Here is an 18,174-nt window from a genome sequence, read left to right as displayed (position 1 = left end):
AAAAAATGAATAAAATGCACAAAAATGATGAAAATACAGAAATTGAATGGACACAAATGAAGAAAATAATGAACAAAATGCACAAAAATGAAGAAAATATAAAATTAAATGAACACAAATGAAGTTAATAATGAACAAATGCACAAAAATGAAGAAAATATAAAAAAAAAATAAACACAAATGAAAATAATGAACAAAATGCACAAAAATGAAGAAAATACAAAAATTAAATGAACACAAATGACGAAAAATAATGAATAAAATGCACAAAAATGAAGAAAATGTAAAATTAAATGAACACACATGAAGTAAATAATGAATAAAATGCAAAAAAATGAAGAAAATATAAAAAAAATAAATAAACAAATGAAGAAAATAATGAACAAAATGCACAAAAATGAAGAAAATAAAAAAATAAAATGAACACAAATGATGAAAAATAATGAACAAAATGCACAGAAATGAAGAAAATATAAATTTAAATGAACACAAATGAAGTTAATAATGAACAAATGCACAAAAATGAAGAAAATAATGAACAAATTGCACAAAAATGAAGAAAATATAAAATTAAATGAACACAAATGAAGTTAATAAGGAACAATTGCACAAAAATGAAGAAAATATAAAAAATAAATAAACACAAATGAAGAAAATAATGAACAAAATGCACAAAAATGAAGAAAATATAAAATTAAATGAACACAAATGAAGTTAGTAATGAACAAATGCACAAAAATGAAGAAAATATAAAAAATAGATAAACACAAATGAAGAAAATAATGAACAAAATGCACAAAAATGAAGAAAATACATAAATTAAATGAACACAAATGAAGAAAATAATGAACAAAATGCACAAAAATGAAGAAAATATAAAATTAAATGAACACAAATGAAGTTAATGATGAACAAATGGACAAAAATGTAGAAAATAATGAACAAAATGCACAAACATGAAGAAAATACAAAAATTAAATGAACACAAATGACGAAAAACAATGAACAAAATGCGCAAAAATTAAGAAAATATAAAAAATTATATAAACACTAATGAATGTTGTGTAGCAGCTGTATCTGCCGTCACCATCGTCACGCGCTGCAGACATATACTCTCTTTCATGCATATTCATGACATTGATTGGTATGTTTTTTCGCTGGTGTGGGGCTACTTTGCTTTTCTTTAATTAGAGTGGAAAACAGTGACACAAAAGGGAATGAATAGGAAATGCGGGGACAGATAGGAATCATTGCCTTTTGTGTTGTGATTTCTTGCGTTGAATGGTGAAAGAGTTCTCTCGGTTTAATCACTGCTCCCGTGAAAGGAAATAGGTCCCAGGCGGAGCACGTCGTTGCAGACGCAGCTTCTTTCTATGAATAGCCGAGCAGACCTATATTATTGAAATGCTCCATGCAACATTTGATTCGTCGCACTTTTTATGTATACAGCTGCCACTTTCCTTTCATTGTGTGTTCATCTCGCAGTGGATGTACCGTCACTTCTTTCACCAGAATATGCATTGCTTGTTTATGTAAGCAGTTGTGATGAAAAAGGACAGCTGCAGAGTGGTTAATTTTCTAAAAGTCATCCGTCTCAGTGGAACAGTACTCAGCTATAGGCCCGTATCATGCCGTTGATTGTACAGACATCTTAGGCTGTAATTTCTATGAGTCTAAATATATATATTTTTAACGCATAAAACCCCGACGACCAAAACCATCTACTGATCTAAACTGTTTTAATAGCTGTTGATCCATTAATCCTACAGTCAAATAATAATAGCATAATAACCTACAAAAAATAATGACTCCATATTTTTTTCTTGCTTTGATATGAGAACAAAAATATTACATTATGCATATAAATAATACAAACTTCAATTTTTTTCTTTGTTTTAGTGCAAAAAATAACATTAAATTATGGAAATGTTTACATTTACAAACTATCCTGTAACAATAAAATGCGAATAACCTGAATAAATATGAACAACCTAAAATGTCTTAAGAAAATTAAGCACAATTTTTTTTTTTTTTCTAAGGAGTTCCAAAAATATCCAAGCATTTAATTTCTGAAGTAGACACGTGTTTAAAACCCATGGGATAAATTTGCAATGTGCAAAAATTCCACAGTCAAGGCTGTGGAACTCATTTTAATTCAGGTTCCACATACAGACCAATATGATTTACAGTCAAATAATAATAGCATAATAACCTACAAAAAATAATGACTCCATATTTTCTTCTTGCTTTAATGTGAGAACAAAAATATTACATTATGCCTATAAATAATACAAACTTCGAATTTTTTTTCTTTGTTTTAGCGCAAAAAATAACATTAAATTATGGAAATGTTTACATTTACAAACTATCCTGTAACAATAAAATGTGAATAACCTGAACAAATATGAACAACCTAAAATGTCTTAAGAAAATTAAGCACAATTTTTTTTTTTTTCTAAGGAGTTCCAAAAATATCCAAGCATTTAATTTCTGAAGTAGACACGTGTTTAAAACCCATGGGATGAATTTGCAATGTGCAAAAATTCCACAGTCAAGGCTGTGGAACTCATTTTAGTTCAGGTTCCACATACAGACCAATATGATTTACAGTCAAATAATAATAGCATAATAACCTACAAAAAATAATGACTCCATATTTTCTTCTTGCTTTAATGTGAGAACAAAAATATTACATTATGCCTATAAATAATACAAACTTCAAATTTTTTTTCTTTGTTTTAGCGCAAAAAATAACATTAAATTATGGAAATGTTTACATTTACAAACTATCCTGTAACAATAAAATGCGAATAACCTGAATAAATATGATCAACCTAAAATGTCTTAAGAAAATTAAGCACAATTTTTTTTTTTTCTAAGGAGTTCCAAAAATATCCAAGCATTTAATTTCTGAAGTAGACACGTGTTTAAAACCCATGGGATGAATTTGCAATGTGCAAAAATTCCACAGTCAAGGCTGTGGAACTCATTTTAATTCAGGTTCCACATACAGACCAATATGATTTACAGTCAAATAATAATAGCATAATAACCTACAAAAAATAATGACTCCATATTTTCTTCTTGCTTTAATGTGAGAACAAAAATATTACATTATGCCTATAAATAATACAAACTTCGAATTTTTTTTCTTTGTTTTAGCGCAAAAAATAACATTAAATTATGGAAATGTTTACATTTACAAACTATCCTGTAACAATAAAATGTGAATAACCTGAATAAATATGAACAACCTAAAATGTCTTAAGAAAATTAGGCACAATTTTTTTTTTTTCTAAGGAGTTCCAAAAATATCCATGCATTTAATTTCTGAAGTAAAGAAACGTGTTTAAAACCCATGGGATGAATTTGCAATGTGCAAAAATTCCACAGTCAAGGCTGTGGAACTCATTTTAATTCAGGTTCCACATACAGACCAATATGATTTACAGTCAAATAATAATAGCATAATAACCTACAAAAAATAATGACTCCATATTTTTTTCTTGCTTTGATATGAGAACAAAAATACTCCATTATGCCTATAAATAATACAAACTTCAATTTTTTTTCTTTGTTTTAGCGCAAAAAATAACATTGAATTATGGAAATGTTTACATTTACAAACTATCCTGTAACAATAAATGTGAATAACCTGAACAAATATGAACAACCTAAAATGTCTTCAGAAAATTAAGCACAATTTTAGCAATTTTCTGCCTGTTACTAAGTGTTTAGTGTCTTTGTAGATCCGATCCATAATGCACATGTATAAATGATAAGTTGAGGCAGAATATTCTTAAAATTGCACAAAATTTTCTTAAGTTTTTTTTATTTAAATTTCAGTTTTTTCTTTTTTTTTTTTTTTTGAATAGTTTATAAAAGTAAGTATTTTCATAATTTAATGTTTTGGGTTTTTTTTGCACTAAAACAAAGACAAAAATTTGGAGTTATCATTATTTACAGCACAGGTGTCAAACATGCGGCCCGGGGGCCAAATCCGGACCGCCAAAGGGTCCAATCCGGACCCTGGGATGAATTTGTGAAATGCAAAAATTACTGAAGATATTAATAATCAAGGATGTTAAAATCCTTTTAGGTCATTTCAGTCTAAAGTGGATAAGACCAGTAAAATACTATCATAAAAACCTATAAATAATGAAAACTGTAAATTTGTCTCATTGTTTTCGCGTTAAAAAAAAGTACAATTACACAAAAATGTTTACATTTACAAACTAGTCTTTTACAAAAAATATAAATATCTGAAATCTCTTCATTTTTAACTCAAGATTTTTTTTGCTTAATTCAAGATTTTTTTTTTTTTGTTGCTTGATTCAAGATTTTTGTTTTTTGCTTAACTCAAGATTCGTTTTGCTTAATTCAAAATGTTTTTTGCTTTATTCAAGATTTTTTTGTTGCTTGATTCAAGATTTTTTTTTTCTTAATTCAAGATTTTTCAGACCAGTAAGATACTATCATAATAACCTATAAATAATGAAAACTGTATTTTTTTCTCAGTGATTTAGTGTAAAAAAAAAAAAAAAAAAAAAAAAGTAAAATTGCACAAAAATGTTGACATTCACAAACTAGCCTTTTATAAAAAAAAAAAAAAAAAAAAAAAAAAGTGAATAACCTGAAATCTCTTAAGAGAGGTATGTGGAATTTTAACAATATTCTCCCTGTTATTTGATGTTTTGTGTATTTGTAGATCCACTGTGATCTATAAGTTGTGATTCACATGTATAAATGATAAACTAAGACGTAATATTGTTAACATTGTACTTATTTTACTAAAGAATTTTCAGCTTGTTCATATTTGTTCATGTTATGTTCAAGTACAATTTGTGGATATAAATATTGTCATTACAGAATTTACTTTTTACACTCAAAAGTTCTTATCCTATTACTTATATTATTTTACTGGTCCGGCCCACTTCATATCATATTAGGCTGAATGTGGCCCCTGAACTAAAATGAGTTTGACACCCCTGATTTATAGGTTATTATGTTATTATTTTACTGGTCCGGCCCACTGGAGATCAAATCGGGTGAATGTGGCCCCTGAAAGAAAATGAGTTTGAGACCCCTGATCTAAACTGTTTAACTGATCCATTAATCCTATCAATCCATGTAAATAATTGGTGTAAAATACAGTTTGTCATGTTTTCACGGTCATCAGATATGACCCATTTGGACGTTCAGAGGCTCCGTAGTGAACGTGGAAACACCGTCATCTTCTACAACATTGATTCACCAGTAAAACCCATAGAGTTGGATCAATGACATTGGAGGAAGACACTGGGTTTATGTTCAGCTAATGATATATTTTGCTGGAAAAAAGTCACTTTTTCTTCAGATTTCTCTATTTTGATATAATAACCTTTGAGTTTACAGTTGCAGAAAACATTATTAGACCACCCGTTGTTTGGTGGCTGGCACAAAAGTAGTTCTGGGTCCTTATGGGTTAAAGACTCTAATCAATACTTGGCCACAACTAAGCAAGGTCCGTTGTCAGCTGTTTCAATGAGTTAAAGCTGCAGGATGTGGATAATGGAGAATATACACCTATAGTGGATGGAGACACTGGGTTTATATTCACTTAATGATATATTTGCTGCAAAACTCACTTTTTTCAGTTTTGATATAATACATTTTGAATTAACTCAGAGTTTTCATGAATATCTAAATCAAACATAGGAAATTAAATATAGGACAGCGCATTATCTTCAGTTAAAAATGAAAACACAGGCACAACAGTTGTCCTTTTTTTCTATTATTTTATTTTTTTTGTGTATTGTTTATCATTATTATTATTATTATTATTATTATTATTATTATTATTATTATTATTATTATTATTATTATTATTATGTTTCTATTGTTTGTTTTTTTTTATTTGTGTATTATTTATTATTATTTTTATTTTTGTTTCATGTTTTGTATTATGTCTGTGTCTGAAATAAACTAACCTAAACCTAAACCTAAAATTAAAGAGGATAATATGATTTAAAAAAACAAAAAAAAAACAAAAAAACAAAACGGTTTTCTCTTTTTCTGATTCAATAATCTTTGAATTTACTCTGAGATTTAATGAACATCTACATGATCAACTGATTGAATACAGGAAAACTCTTAATTTACACTAAAAAAAAAAAAAAAAAGCTAAATGCAGAGGATAATATTATAATAAATGATGATAAATCACTTAAGAAAAGTTAAATAGAAGGAAAACTTATACAAAAGCACCACTGGGTCTTTATGGGTTAAACTATTTAACTCATACAACTATTTTTGATTTCTATGTGCAACTATTACAATTTTTTGCCTTTCTTATGACCATGCATTATAATATTATCATCTGCATTCTGCATTTTTTTGTAAAAATCAGATATTTTACTATATTTACTAAAAAAACATTTTTATTCTCATTAGCCTTTGAAAGGAGATAAAAATGGGGTCACAATTCAGGAACCAGGAATGTGCGCTATTTTTATTTTATTTTATTGTATTTCTGTTTTTATTTTTTTATTTTATTGTATTTCAAATTTCATCTTATTTCTTGCACTTCAAAAATTCTATGCATAATCAAATATTTTAATGTGCGCTGTTTTATTTTTATTTTATTGTATTTCTCTCAAATTTCATCTTATTTCTTGCACTTCAAAAATTCTATGCATAATCAAATATTTTAATGTGCGCTGTTTTTATTTTTATTTAATTGTATTTCTCTCAAATTTCATTTTATTTCTTGATGTATAATCAAATCTTAATGTATTTTAATATTGTATTTTTTCAATCAATGTGAAGCACTTTGGGCTACAATTTCTGTATGAAAGGTGCTATACAAATAAAGTTTATTATTATTATTATTATTATTATTATTATTATTATTATTATTATTATTATTATATTTAATTCACTGATCATGTAGATGTTCATAAATGCTCAGAGTTAATTCAAACGTTATTGTTCAAATTAGAAAAAAAAAAAAAAATAGGAAGAGTAATTTAATTGAACATTAAACCAGTGTTTCCACCCACTGTCATTTATTGAACTACATATGTTTTACTGGTGAATCAATGTTGGAGAAGATGATGGTGTTTCCATGGTAACTACAGAGCCTCCGAATGTCCAAATAGGTCATATCTGATGACCATGAAAAGACGACAAACTGCATTTTATTCAGTTATTTGTATGTATTGATAGGATTAACAGATCAATAGGTATTAAACATTTTAGATCAATAAATGCTTTGGTGTATGTTTGGGGTTTTACAGATCACCCTGACATTTCTTCAAGTATACGATAGACTTGTTGCAGCGAAGCCCATGACTGTTCAACTATCTTATACTCTGTTGATTTACTGTAGTTACTGTAGCTCAATCTTCTCTGTTTTTCTTCTGTTTTACTCTTTTTGCTGGAATGAGATTTCATCCATATTGTCTTGGCTTGTTAAGTCAAAAGAAATCGAAAGACTTAGATCAAACTCTAGATCTCTCCTCCCCTCTGACCCTAAATAAAATTGTGCTTTCCGCGGCTCCCTTTCCATCTCTTGCTCATCCTATCTCCAGAAATCATGAGCACACAGGGAGAGTTTTTGAAGACTTCAGGACCATTGTTTACTACAACCTCTAAGCCTCCCTTGGGCCTGATAAGGACCTGAAGAGGGAATAGGATGGCTTTACTGGGGTTCTGTCAGCCTCTGAGGTTTAATTACAGACCATATCAGCAACAGAGAAGGCCTCTCAGAGAATTTACCAAAGGTCGCAGGGTAGAGAGACCCCAGTTTATACTGGAATACACATTTAATCATTTGAGATCTTGAGATGTTTTTGTGCTTAAAATAAATAAATAAATAAATAAATAAATCACAGAAGTTGCATTAGGTGTTGTTGTTAGATGAACTGCAATAATTTCAATGTCCCAGTAGCTTTAAGCACGAATTAAAATATGTTTAAGAAGGATTTGATTATCATTTAATCAACATATGTAACATAAATTCCCTTGTACACCATTGTGTATTGACAACACAGGCTATTCTATTCTATTCTATTCTATTCTATTCTATTCTATTCTATTCTGTTCTGTTCTGTTCTATTCTATTCTATTCTGTCTGTTCTGTTCTATTCTATTCTATTCTATTCTGTCTATTCTATTCTATTCTATTCTATTCTATTCTGTTCTATTCTATTACATTCTGTTCTGTTCTATTCTATTCTATTCTATTCTATTCTATTCTATTCTATTCTATTCTATTCTATTCTATTCTGTCTGTTCTGTTCTATTCTATTCTATTCTATTCTATTCTATCTATTCTATTCTATTCTATTCTGTTCTATTCTATTCTATTCTGTTCTATTCTATTCTATTCTGTTCTGTTCTATTACATTACATTACATTACATTACAGTGCTCTTGGAATAAAACAGGAATAAACTAATGTGAAACAAAAATACTCTTTTTTTTCAATCATGCAATTAATGTCACATACACAGAAATTATTATTTCTGTATTTCTAGATCCCCTGTCTCTCCAGCCTCCAAAATGATGAAATGTTTTACACTCATACTCCATCTTCTACTGACTGCCTGTCAATCACATGCAGGATACCCTGTATTCTAGTCTCATCAAGTATAATGATACTTGAATGTTTAATTAGAGGCACAAAACATTTTATTATGGAATTATGTTTTTGTTTTTTTTTCATTCAGAGGCGTATTTGGATTGTTGATGTGTGTCTACTGCATCTGTGACTGAGTCCCTTGTCTCCTCTGATAGTGTGTGAATACATTAAATTAGTACCAATAGCAGAAAATAACAAATAAATAGTTCCATGTATTAAAACTGTACAGGCAGAAGAGGGTACTTTTGACTGAGGTCCTATAGGACTCCCATACACTGACAATAAATAGAAAGAAAGAAAGAAAGAAATTATTATTATTATTATTATTATTATTATTATTATTATTATTATTATTATTATTATTATTATTCATTCATTTTTTGAACCCGCTTTATCCTCACTAGGGTCACGGGGGTCGCTTGGAGCCTATCCCAGCTACATAGGGGCGAAGGCGGGGTACACCCTGGACAAGTCGCCAGTTCATCGCAGGGCATTATTATTATTATTATTATTATTATTATTATTATTATTATTATTATTTTTATTTTTTTTTTTTTTTTTTTTTTTTTTTAAGAACTGTCAAAAACAGAAACAGTAACCAATGATATAAAGTCACAGGAATAAATGAATTGACAGTCATGAAAAACTGGAACGATGACTGAAAGTACCTGTGAGACATGACCATAGTATTTATCTGAGTTGTAGTTTATCATCCCCTCATGATCATCTGTTTGTGTAGCAAAGTATGGTGTTCATGCACCGCCCTGACTCTACAAATGGGAAAAACAAAGTGGTTCAGACCAGTTCATGCAACATTGTTCTGGGACACAAACACAGGACAGGCCAAAAGGTATGAAAGGGCAGAGGGCGGAGCTTCTGAAGGACCGTTAAATAGGTGTGTTTATTTGGCTGTTGACTTGAATTATCAACTGTCTTTTTCAGGAAGCGTTTACTCTACCTTTAAGGTTAATGATCATTTCAGTGAATGAGGCACTGAGCTTTTATGAATTTTCCCATTCAATAGGTAAGTGCTTCAAAAGGTGGTAAATATTTATTTAGATGAGTGATGTGTTTCCTTGAAATTCATCAAGGTCATGAATATACATAAAGTCTTGACTGGTGGAACAGCAGGCGACTAAATAACAGTGCTGTAGTCACTTTTACTCCAAATTAAACAATTAAGGCAATTATACTTGAGGTGCAGTGTAATTAGAGGACGCTAGCTCCTCTTCAGAAACCCATTCAGCAGCCTGAAGCGCCACAGAAAGACCAGGGCCACTATTGATTCCACATTTTAGTCAGCTTTTTGTGCGTCTTTGCCAAAGTGGAACTATGAGAGTTTTTTGATGGCCTTACACGCAATTCAAGAAATGAATTCCGTTCTGTTTTCTGAAGTTAAATGATATGATTATTCATTTTCCATGAGACACTTTATACGCAATTAATATGAGACCTCTTTAATCTTTCTGTCAAGTGACCTATTTGGCAGAGGGTATGATGTTGACATTGGAGCACTTCAGAGACTGTAAATGAAGAAAGTGGTAGGGGCTAAGAGATGTTCTTTACCAGAGAGGTCCCTGCCAACTCCCAGTGCCAGGCCATCTTTGATCCACAGCACTACTCCGTGATAACCGGGGATGGTGCATGGTAATGTCACCGGCTGGCCCGCCACCACCACCAGGTCCTGTGGCTGCTGGGAGAACATGGTTTCCACTCCTTAGGAAAAAACAAAAATGGGAAGGTTAGTTCTGAATCACATCAATTGTACCACAGGTGTCAAATATGCGGCCCGGGGCCCAAATCGGGCCAGCCAAAGAGTCCAATATGGCCGGCAGGATGAAATTTATGAAATGCAAAACTACACTGAAGATATTAACAATCAATGGTGTCAAAATCATTTTAATTCAGGTTCCATATACAGTCCATTTAGATTTCAAGTGGGTCAGACCAGTAAAATATTATCATAATAATCTATAAATAATGACAACTCCAAATTCTCTCTTTGTTTTTTTGGTGTAAAAAAGTAAAATGACATGAAAATATTTACATTACCAAAATAAACTTTTACAAAAAAAACATGAATGACCTGAAGAAATTTGAACAAACAGAAATATCTTTAAAAAAGCAAATGCAATTTTACCAACATTCTGCCTGTTTCTAATTGTTTTGTGCGATTGTAATGCACATATTTAAACAATAAATTAATAACCCAAGGAATAACATTGTTACACACATGGAAATTTGGCAGGAAGTTATCTCTGTGCAAAGGTTGAGTACAATTTACACTTTCATTTTGTCAAGCAGAAAGATCTAACTTGTAATGATGGCAACAGGATAGCCATTGCTCTGCCTATGGCTCTCACTCAGAGTGCAATTTTACAAATTACCAAAATACAGAAAAAATAAACAAAAAAGGCCAATAAGCATTGCCATACACATATTAAGTCAAAACTAATACTAACACAACAGCCCCACTGAATTCTTGCACATTAAAATAACACGTTTAGAACAAAATACCCACTACCCATAATGCACCGCGGCAAACATGCCACAATATTGTTAAACACAGGTGTCAAACATGCGGCCCGGGGGCCAAATCGGGCCGGCCAAAGAGTCCAATATGGCCGGCAGGATGAAATTTATGAAATGCAAAACTACACTGAAGATATTAACAATCAATGGTGTCAAAATCATTTTAATTCAGGTTCCATATACAGCCCAATTAGATTTCAAGTGGGTCAGACCAGTAAAATATTATCATAATAATCTATAAATAATGACAACTCCAAATTCTCTCTTTGTTTTTTTGGTGTAAAAAAGTAAAATTACATGAAAATATTTACATTACCAAAATAAACTTTTACAAAAAAAACGTGAACAACCTGAAGAAATTTGAACAAACAGAAATGTCTTTAAAAAAGTAAATGCAATTTTACCAACATTCTGCTTGTTACTAAATGCTTTGTGCGATTGTAATGCACATGTGTAAATGATAAACTAATAAACCAAGGTATAATATTGTTAAAATTGTACTTGTTTTTCTTAAGACAATTCAAGTTGTTCATGTTATTCAGATTTTTAAGGAAACTTTGCAGACGTAAACCTGATCATAATAGAATTTTACTTTTTTTTGCAGTTATTATTTTACTGGTCTGGCCCACCTGAGATCAAATCAGGCTGAATGTGGCCCCTGAACTAAAATGAGTTTGACACCCCTGTTGTTAAAATTGTACTTGTTTTTCATAAGACAGTTCAAGTTGTTCACGTTATTCAGATTTTTAAGGAAACTTTGTTGATGTAAACGTGATCATAATATAATTTTACTTTTTTTCATTGTTATTATTTCACAGGTCCGGCCTGCTTGAAATTAACCCTTTTGTGCACAGTGGTCACTACAGTGGACAGCTGTTCTACAGCTGTTCTCTTGTATATTCATGGATTTTGTTGTTCTTTTCTTTGTTTTTTTTTTTTTGTTTTGTTTTGTTTTTTCTTTACACATATCTTTATTAAAGTTTTAAGACACTACATGTCTTTTCTGACATGAATTGGTAACATTATGTAGATCTCTCCTGAGGATAAACCCCCAGAATCACAAGCCTTCCCCATAGTTTTCACACAATTTATCAGTAAATACATGTTTCTATGTGTCAAAAATTAAACGTGTGGTGTCCAGCTGAGTGGATATTTTTGCAACTTCATGAAAAATAGATTCATAAGAATTTTTTTGTCATTATTACTTTTTTAAATGTATTTTTAATTTTTTTTAAAAATTATTTTTATTACCTCCGCCAAGGAGGTTATGTTTTTGCCAGGGTTTGTTTGTCTGTCTGTCTGTTTGTTTGTCTGTCCGTTAGTGTGCAACATAACTCAAAAAGTTATGGACAGATTTTGATGAAATTTTCAGGGTTTGTTGGAAATGGGATAAGGAAGAAATGATTAAATTTTGGTGGTGATCGGGGGTGGGGGGGCCCACGGGGGGGGGCCACTGCTCAGCCTTGGCGGAGGTCTGCGCTCTCCGAGTGCTTCTAGTTTTATTTATTTATTTTTTATTTATTTTTCAGAAGAAAATTTTCTATCACATTGTTTTTTTTCATGCCTAAAGAGGAATAAAAACACTCAGGAAAAAATTTTGATTAAGGTTCTCATAATTTGTGCATGAAAGGGTTAAACTGGGCTGAATGTGGCCCCTGAACTAAAATGAGTTTGATACCCCTGAATTATACAGTAACATCACTGTGTCATTTTGATCAGATGGAGATAGAAAAAAAAAAGGCATTATATCCGCTTTACATCTTTAAAAAGTGACATAAAAATGTGGCACATCCAGAATTTCGCCGCACACAGTGGACATGTTGACTAGGCACAGGCTAAGAGACAGCCATCACAGCTCAGCTTGGTTCATTTATGAAGGATGTACAGATGGGGTGGCCCATACACACCACAGCATACACCACGCTCCTGTCTGCCAACACTGCTCTAGTGGCATACATTAACTCAAGCTCACACCCTTGTATTCCAACTGAGCTACTGCTATTAGTTGCACTCTTCTACCGCGTGTTCAGGCGGAAAGTGGTGTGCAGTCAACTCCATTAGCAGCAGAGGGTGTGTTAATGGGGAGGAGTACGGTGACGGTGAAGGGGTGGGGTGGGTTGGGGTGGCGGGGTGTTGTAGATCAGAGTGGAGAATGAATACTGATGTGTGGAATGGTACTGATGTGTAGCTACAAACACTGGCAGGCTGCCTATCAACCAAAGCCTACACACAAAGACACAGACGTATGCGCTTATACAGACACGCTCTGTCTGATTTAGGCCCAAGAAATGCAGCGAGGATGTCAACATATTATTCCACTTATATAAATCTTTTGTTTTTAATACCTAATCAGAATCAGAAGCAGTTTGTTTGTCATTTGCAGAAAAAACTGCGTTGCAAGAGCTCAGCATAAAGATATTTGAAAGCCAAAAAAAAAAAAAACAAACAATGAAAAATGACATAAATAAGAGTATGTGCATGAATATAAAATGTGTTATTTATGCACAAGTACAAAAATAAAACTTGTGTGTAATGTTAAATCTTCAAATTATAACGTATTCCCATTTTATTTAACCTATATTTAACCCTTTCATGCATTGTGGTCACTACAGTGGACAGTTCTTCTCCAGCTGTTCTCTTGTACAGGGTGGGGAAGCACAATTTACAATGAACATTTAGTTGTTTTTTTCTCAGCAGGCACTACGTCAATTGTTTTGAAACCAAACATATATTGATGTCATAATCATACCTAACACTATTATCCATACCTTTTCACAAACTTTTGCCCATATGAGTAATCAGGAAAGCAAACGTCAAAGAGTGTGTGATTTGCTGAATGCACTCGTCACACCAAAGGAGATTTCAAAAATAGTTGGAGTGTCCATAAAGACTGTTTATAATGGAAAGAAGAGAACGACTATGAGCAAAACTATTACGAGAAAGTCTGGAAGATACTATGAAAGAAGAATGGGAGAAATTGTCACCCGAATATTTGAGGAACACTTGCGCATTTTTCTGTTAAAATGCATGACTGACTCTTTGTATTTTCTTATAAATAAATAAAACAGGTGTCATTTTTGGATTTAGCGGTGCAAAACGGTCCTAATTCAGTTGAAAAAAAACTAGACAACTTGCAAAAAACATTTTTTTGTAACCCAGTGTAATAATTTATGCCCCTTTGTAAACTTTTCGTTTGATTTGGGAAACGTTATATCCGTAAAGTTACACTACTTAATGCAACCTAATTTAAATTGAATGGTATTTTCCTTAACCAATTTGTAACAAGATACAAATGCATCAAATGTACTTGTTTATTAAATATTTGCTTGAAGAACTGTGCCACAAATACTCTTTCCTGTTCTTGTTTTTCTGTTAAAATGCATGACTGACTCTTTGTATTTTCTTATAAATAAATAAAACAGGTGTCATTTTTGGATTTAGCGGTGCAAAACGGTCCTAATTCAGTTGAAAAAAACCTAGACAACTTGCAAAAAACATTTTTTTGTAACCCAGTGTAATAATTTATGCCCCTTTGTAAACTTTTCGTTTGATTTGGGAAACGTTATATCCGTAAAGTTACACTACTTAATGCAACCTAATTTACATTGAATGGTATTTTCCTTAACCAATTTGTAACAAGATACAAATGCATCAAATGTTCTTGTTTATTAAATATTTGCTTGAAGAACTGTGACACAAATACTCTTTCCTGTTCTTGTTTTTCTGTTAAAATGCATGACTGACTCTTTGTATTTTCTTATAAATAAATAAAACAGGTGTCATTTTTGGATTTAGCGGTGCAAAACGGTTCTAATTCAGTTGAAAAAAACCTAGACAACTTGTAAAAAAAATTTTTTTGTAACCCAGTGTTATTGTTACTAACATGCAATATTGGAAAAAAAAAAAAAAAAATCGCTTTATTTCCTCTAATGCTCTTTAATCCACCAATGGAACCACCTATGGAACTATGGCTTCATCCTCAGTCCAGACCCTAAAAATCATGACTATTTGTTTGCGTAATCCTGCATCAAAAATCTAACCCTATTAATTCTAACACAGACAAGAAAACCGATCAGCTTCGACGCATATTTCAAACCACAACCAAAGTTATTGTCATCCGCGAAACTGATTTTAATTTAGTTGGAAAATGCCATTTGAATCCCCTCAAGTCATTTTTCAGTCTTGAATTGAATTCCGTGTGATGGATAGCTTGTTAAAGATGTAGGCAGAAGTTTTCATATTGATTCATGTAGTCTCCTGCCTGTGTACACTGACACACATGCGCACACACATCACGCAAATACACAACCTCATTTGAATATACATCATGAAAAATAAAAATGTGTACCTCAAAGCACATAATGGGCTTTTTATCATCTTGAGACTCAACAGCTTCTCCCTGGTTAATCAGGCCTTCATAAATGTGCATGGGTATTGTGAGTGATGTTGCCTCGCCGAGACGTTTATCTCACCGTATACTGTATGTTGGCCTCCAAACCAAGACACCTTTGTTCAGACCTGACACTGAACGTACGTGAGGGGCTTATCTCGGCTGTACTCTGCTAACCAGTCAGCACGCGGATGAAGCACGCTATCATACGACATAGACAGCTACTCAACAGATGCCTTGGCAGGTTGTGGTAAAACATTTTCAATGTCAGGGAGTCATGTATATGCTCAGTCATGACTGATATTATCAATTCCGTCCGCCTCTGTTGTAAATGAGTTGATGATGGATTTCTCTCTGAGCTCCATGAGTGCTTACATACCTCCACTCATGTTTTCACTCCTGCCATGCCTCTCTGAACCCCTCACCATATCGGTTATCAAATTAATATGTAATTTAATTAAGCACACAGACAGAAAGAATATTTCCACTTTCTATTTTTTTTTTTTTTTTTTTTCCATCACAGACAGATTACTTGACATTCTGCTGCATATTCATTCCAGTGCAGTAGCAGCTTGATTACAGCCTTCTAAATGTTCTGGTTTTTCTTTTATATTTGACAATGTCTGAAGAGAGAAACATTTTAGCACACAATTTTCACCAGGAGGTCATGAAAATTATGTGTAATACTTTAACTGGAAACAGCAGTAACAAAATATTTAACTTCTCAATCCTTTTTTTTTTTTTTTTTTTTGTTTTTAAATTAATAGCAAAACTCAACAGAATCACATGTTTGTCACATAACACACACTCGCAGAAGTCATTAATTTTGGCTTTGCTTGTGCTTAAGAATGATTTAATGTTAATCTAAGTTCCAGAAGGTTATTTATGACCTGCAGCATGTTGCAAATTAAAATAAGAATAAAAAAAAAAAAAAAAAAAAAAAAAAAACAGGACCAACACAATAAAAATAGTACTGAGAGTTAGAACAAGAACAAGCAGCCGTCAGGGTTCTGGTTTCTACAAATTAAATTTAACCCTGTAAAGTCTGAACCATTAAATTATTGACAGAAACTGGAGCCTTTATTGGTCCTTCTGAACAACCCCCATTTTTTTTTTTTTTTTTTAAATATCAATTTCCATGTATGAGTTTCAATTTTGTATTGTATTTGATACATCGGGTCTCAGTGCTCAAATATTATTATTTCTGAACAACCAAAAACATAATATAACACAAACATGTCTAACAAATTAGTAATTCCTTTTTAAAACTGTCAAAGTTCTGCCTCCTTCCTCATTAATAATAATCTTGAAGTGTCACTGGAAAGGCCTCTGGTGAATGAATTCCTCCCCCCTGGTGGATTATTTGCGTATTGCATGTATCTAATTGTATACGTCAGGCTTTTCAAGAGAAAAATATCACACTGATCATGTAGAAGGCTTCAAAACTCATGTATAAAATATGATACGTTTGGTGTTATCAGGTTAAGGCTTTTTAAGACCTTTTTAAGACTACTTTTTTTTTTTTTACTTTTTATTTATTAATTTTCAAAAGAACAAACAATGAACATGAGATCATCATGGGTGTTACAATTAAACTTAAAATGTTCTTTTACATCATGCACACATACATCATTGGACAATTACGGTTGTATGAATCAAGGTGCGTACACAATCCATTTTTCCCAGCGTTCAGTACATTTCTCCAACTCAAGTCTTAAAGCAAAAGTAAGTTTCCATACAGTAAATTTCTTTAATAATCCCACGCCAGAGGTCCAAAGTTGGAGGGTCGGGTTGCAACCATTGTCGGTTTATAGCTTTCCTACTACTTGCCAAAAGTATCTTCAATAAGTATTTATCCTTCTGAAGGACTGTTTCCGGTATTTTACCAAGATATAAGGTAACAAAAGAATAATCTAAATCCATCCCTATTATTTTATTTATCTCGGTTGCCACCTCCCTCCAATAATTTTAACTTTCTAATAATTTTAAGACTACTTAGAACAGAATTTAATGCCAATTTCGTGGCCATACTGGCAAAAATTTGTAACTCAAATTTAGGAAAATGTATTTATTAATTGATTCCCACCGTTCCAAGTCATTTTTCACTGGGAGCTGCAAAGTTAGCGATAATTGGTTCCTGATTTCAGTATAAATTGCCAGGTTGGAACGGGTGGAACTAACGTTACTTTCTTTGCAGCTTGAACATTTAACAGACACATTTAAAGACAACACAGGATTTACGGCAATGTAACGTAAGGCTTACCATATCAAATTTAATACCTTTTAAAGACTTTTTCAAGGTATTAACCCTTTCATGCACAGTGGTCACTACAGTGGACAGCTCTTCTACAGCTGTTCTCTTGTATGAATGAATTGTAACAAATTCATGGATTTTTTTTTTTTTTTTTTTTTTACACACATCTTTATTAAAGTTTTAAGACACTACATATCTTTTCTGACATGAATAGGTAACATTATGTAGATCTTTGCTGAGTATAAACCTCCAGAATCACAAGCCCTCCCCATAGTTTTCACACAATTTATCAGTAAATACATGTTTCTGTGCGTCAAAAATTAAACGTGTGGTGTCCAGCAGAGTGGACATTTTTGCAACTTCATGAAAAATAAGT

General features: G+C 31.9%; 1 protein-coding gene across 12 annotated transcripts in view; it reads right to left on the bottom strand.

Moving 5' to 3' along the window:
* The window catches only part of kirrel3b (kirre like nephrin family adhesion molecule 3b), a 319,395-nt gene that overhangs the window by 122,181 nt on the left and 179,040 nt on the right, over positions 1-18,174 (bottom strand). For all 12 annotated transcript variants that reach the window (XM_030152030.1, XM_030152029.1, XM_030152038.1 and 9 more), the window contains one exon: positions 10,189-10,338. In XM_030152030.1, coding sequence (XP_030007890.1) covers positions 10,189-10,338 — 150 coding nt within the window. The remainder of the gene's footprint in view (positions 1-10,188; positions 10,339-18,174) is intronic.

Source organism: Sphaeramia orbicularis, chromosome 13, assembly GCF_902148855.1.
Source record: "Sphaeramia orbicularis chromosome 13, fSphaOr1.1, whole genome shotgun sequence".
Lineage (NCBI taxonomy): Eukaryota > Metazoa > Chordata > Actinopteri > Kurtiformes > Apogonidae > Sphaeramia > Sphaeramia orbicularis.
Note: the sequence above shows the minus strand (reverse complement) of the source record. Positions and strands in the feature narration are given on the sequence as shown.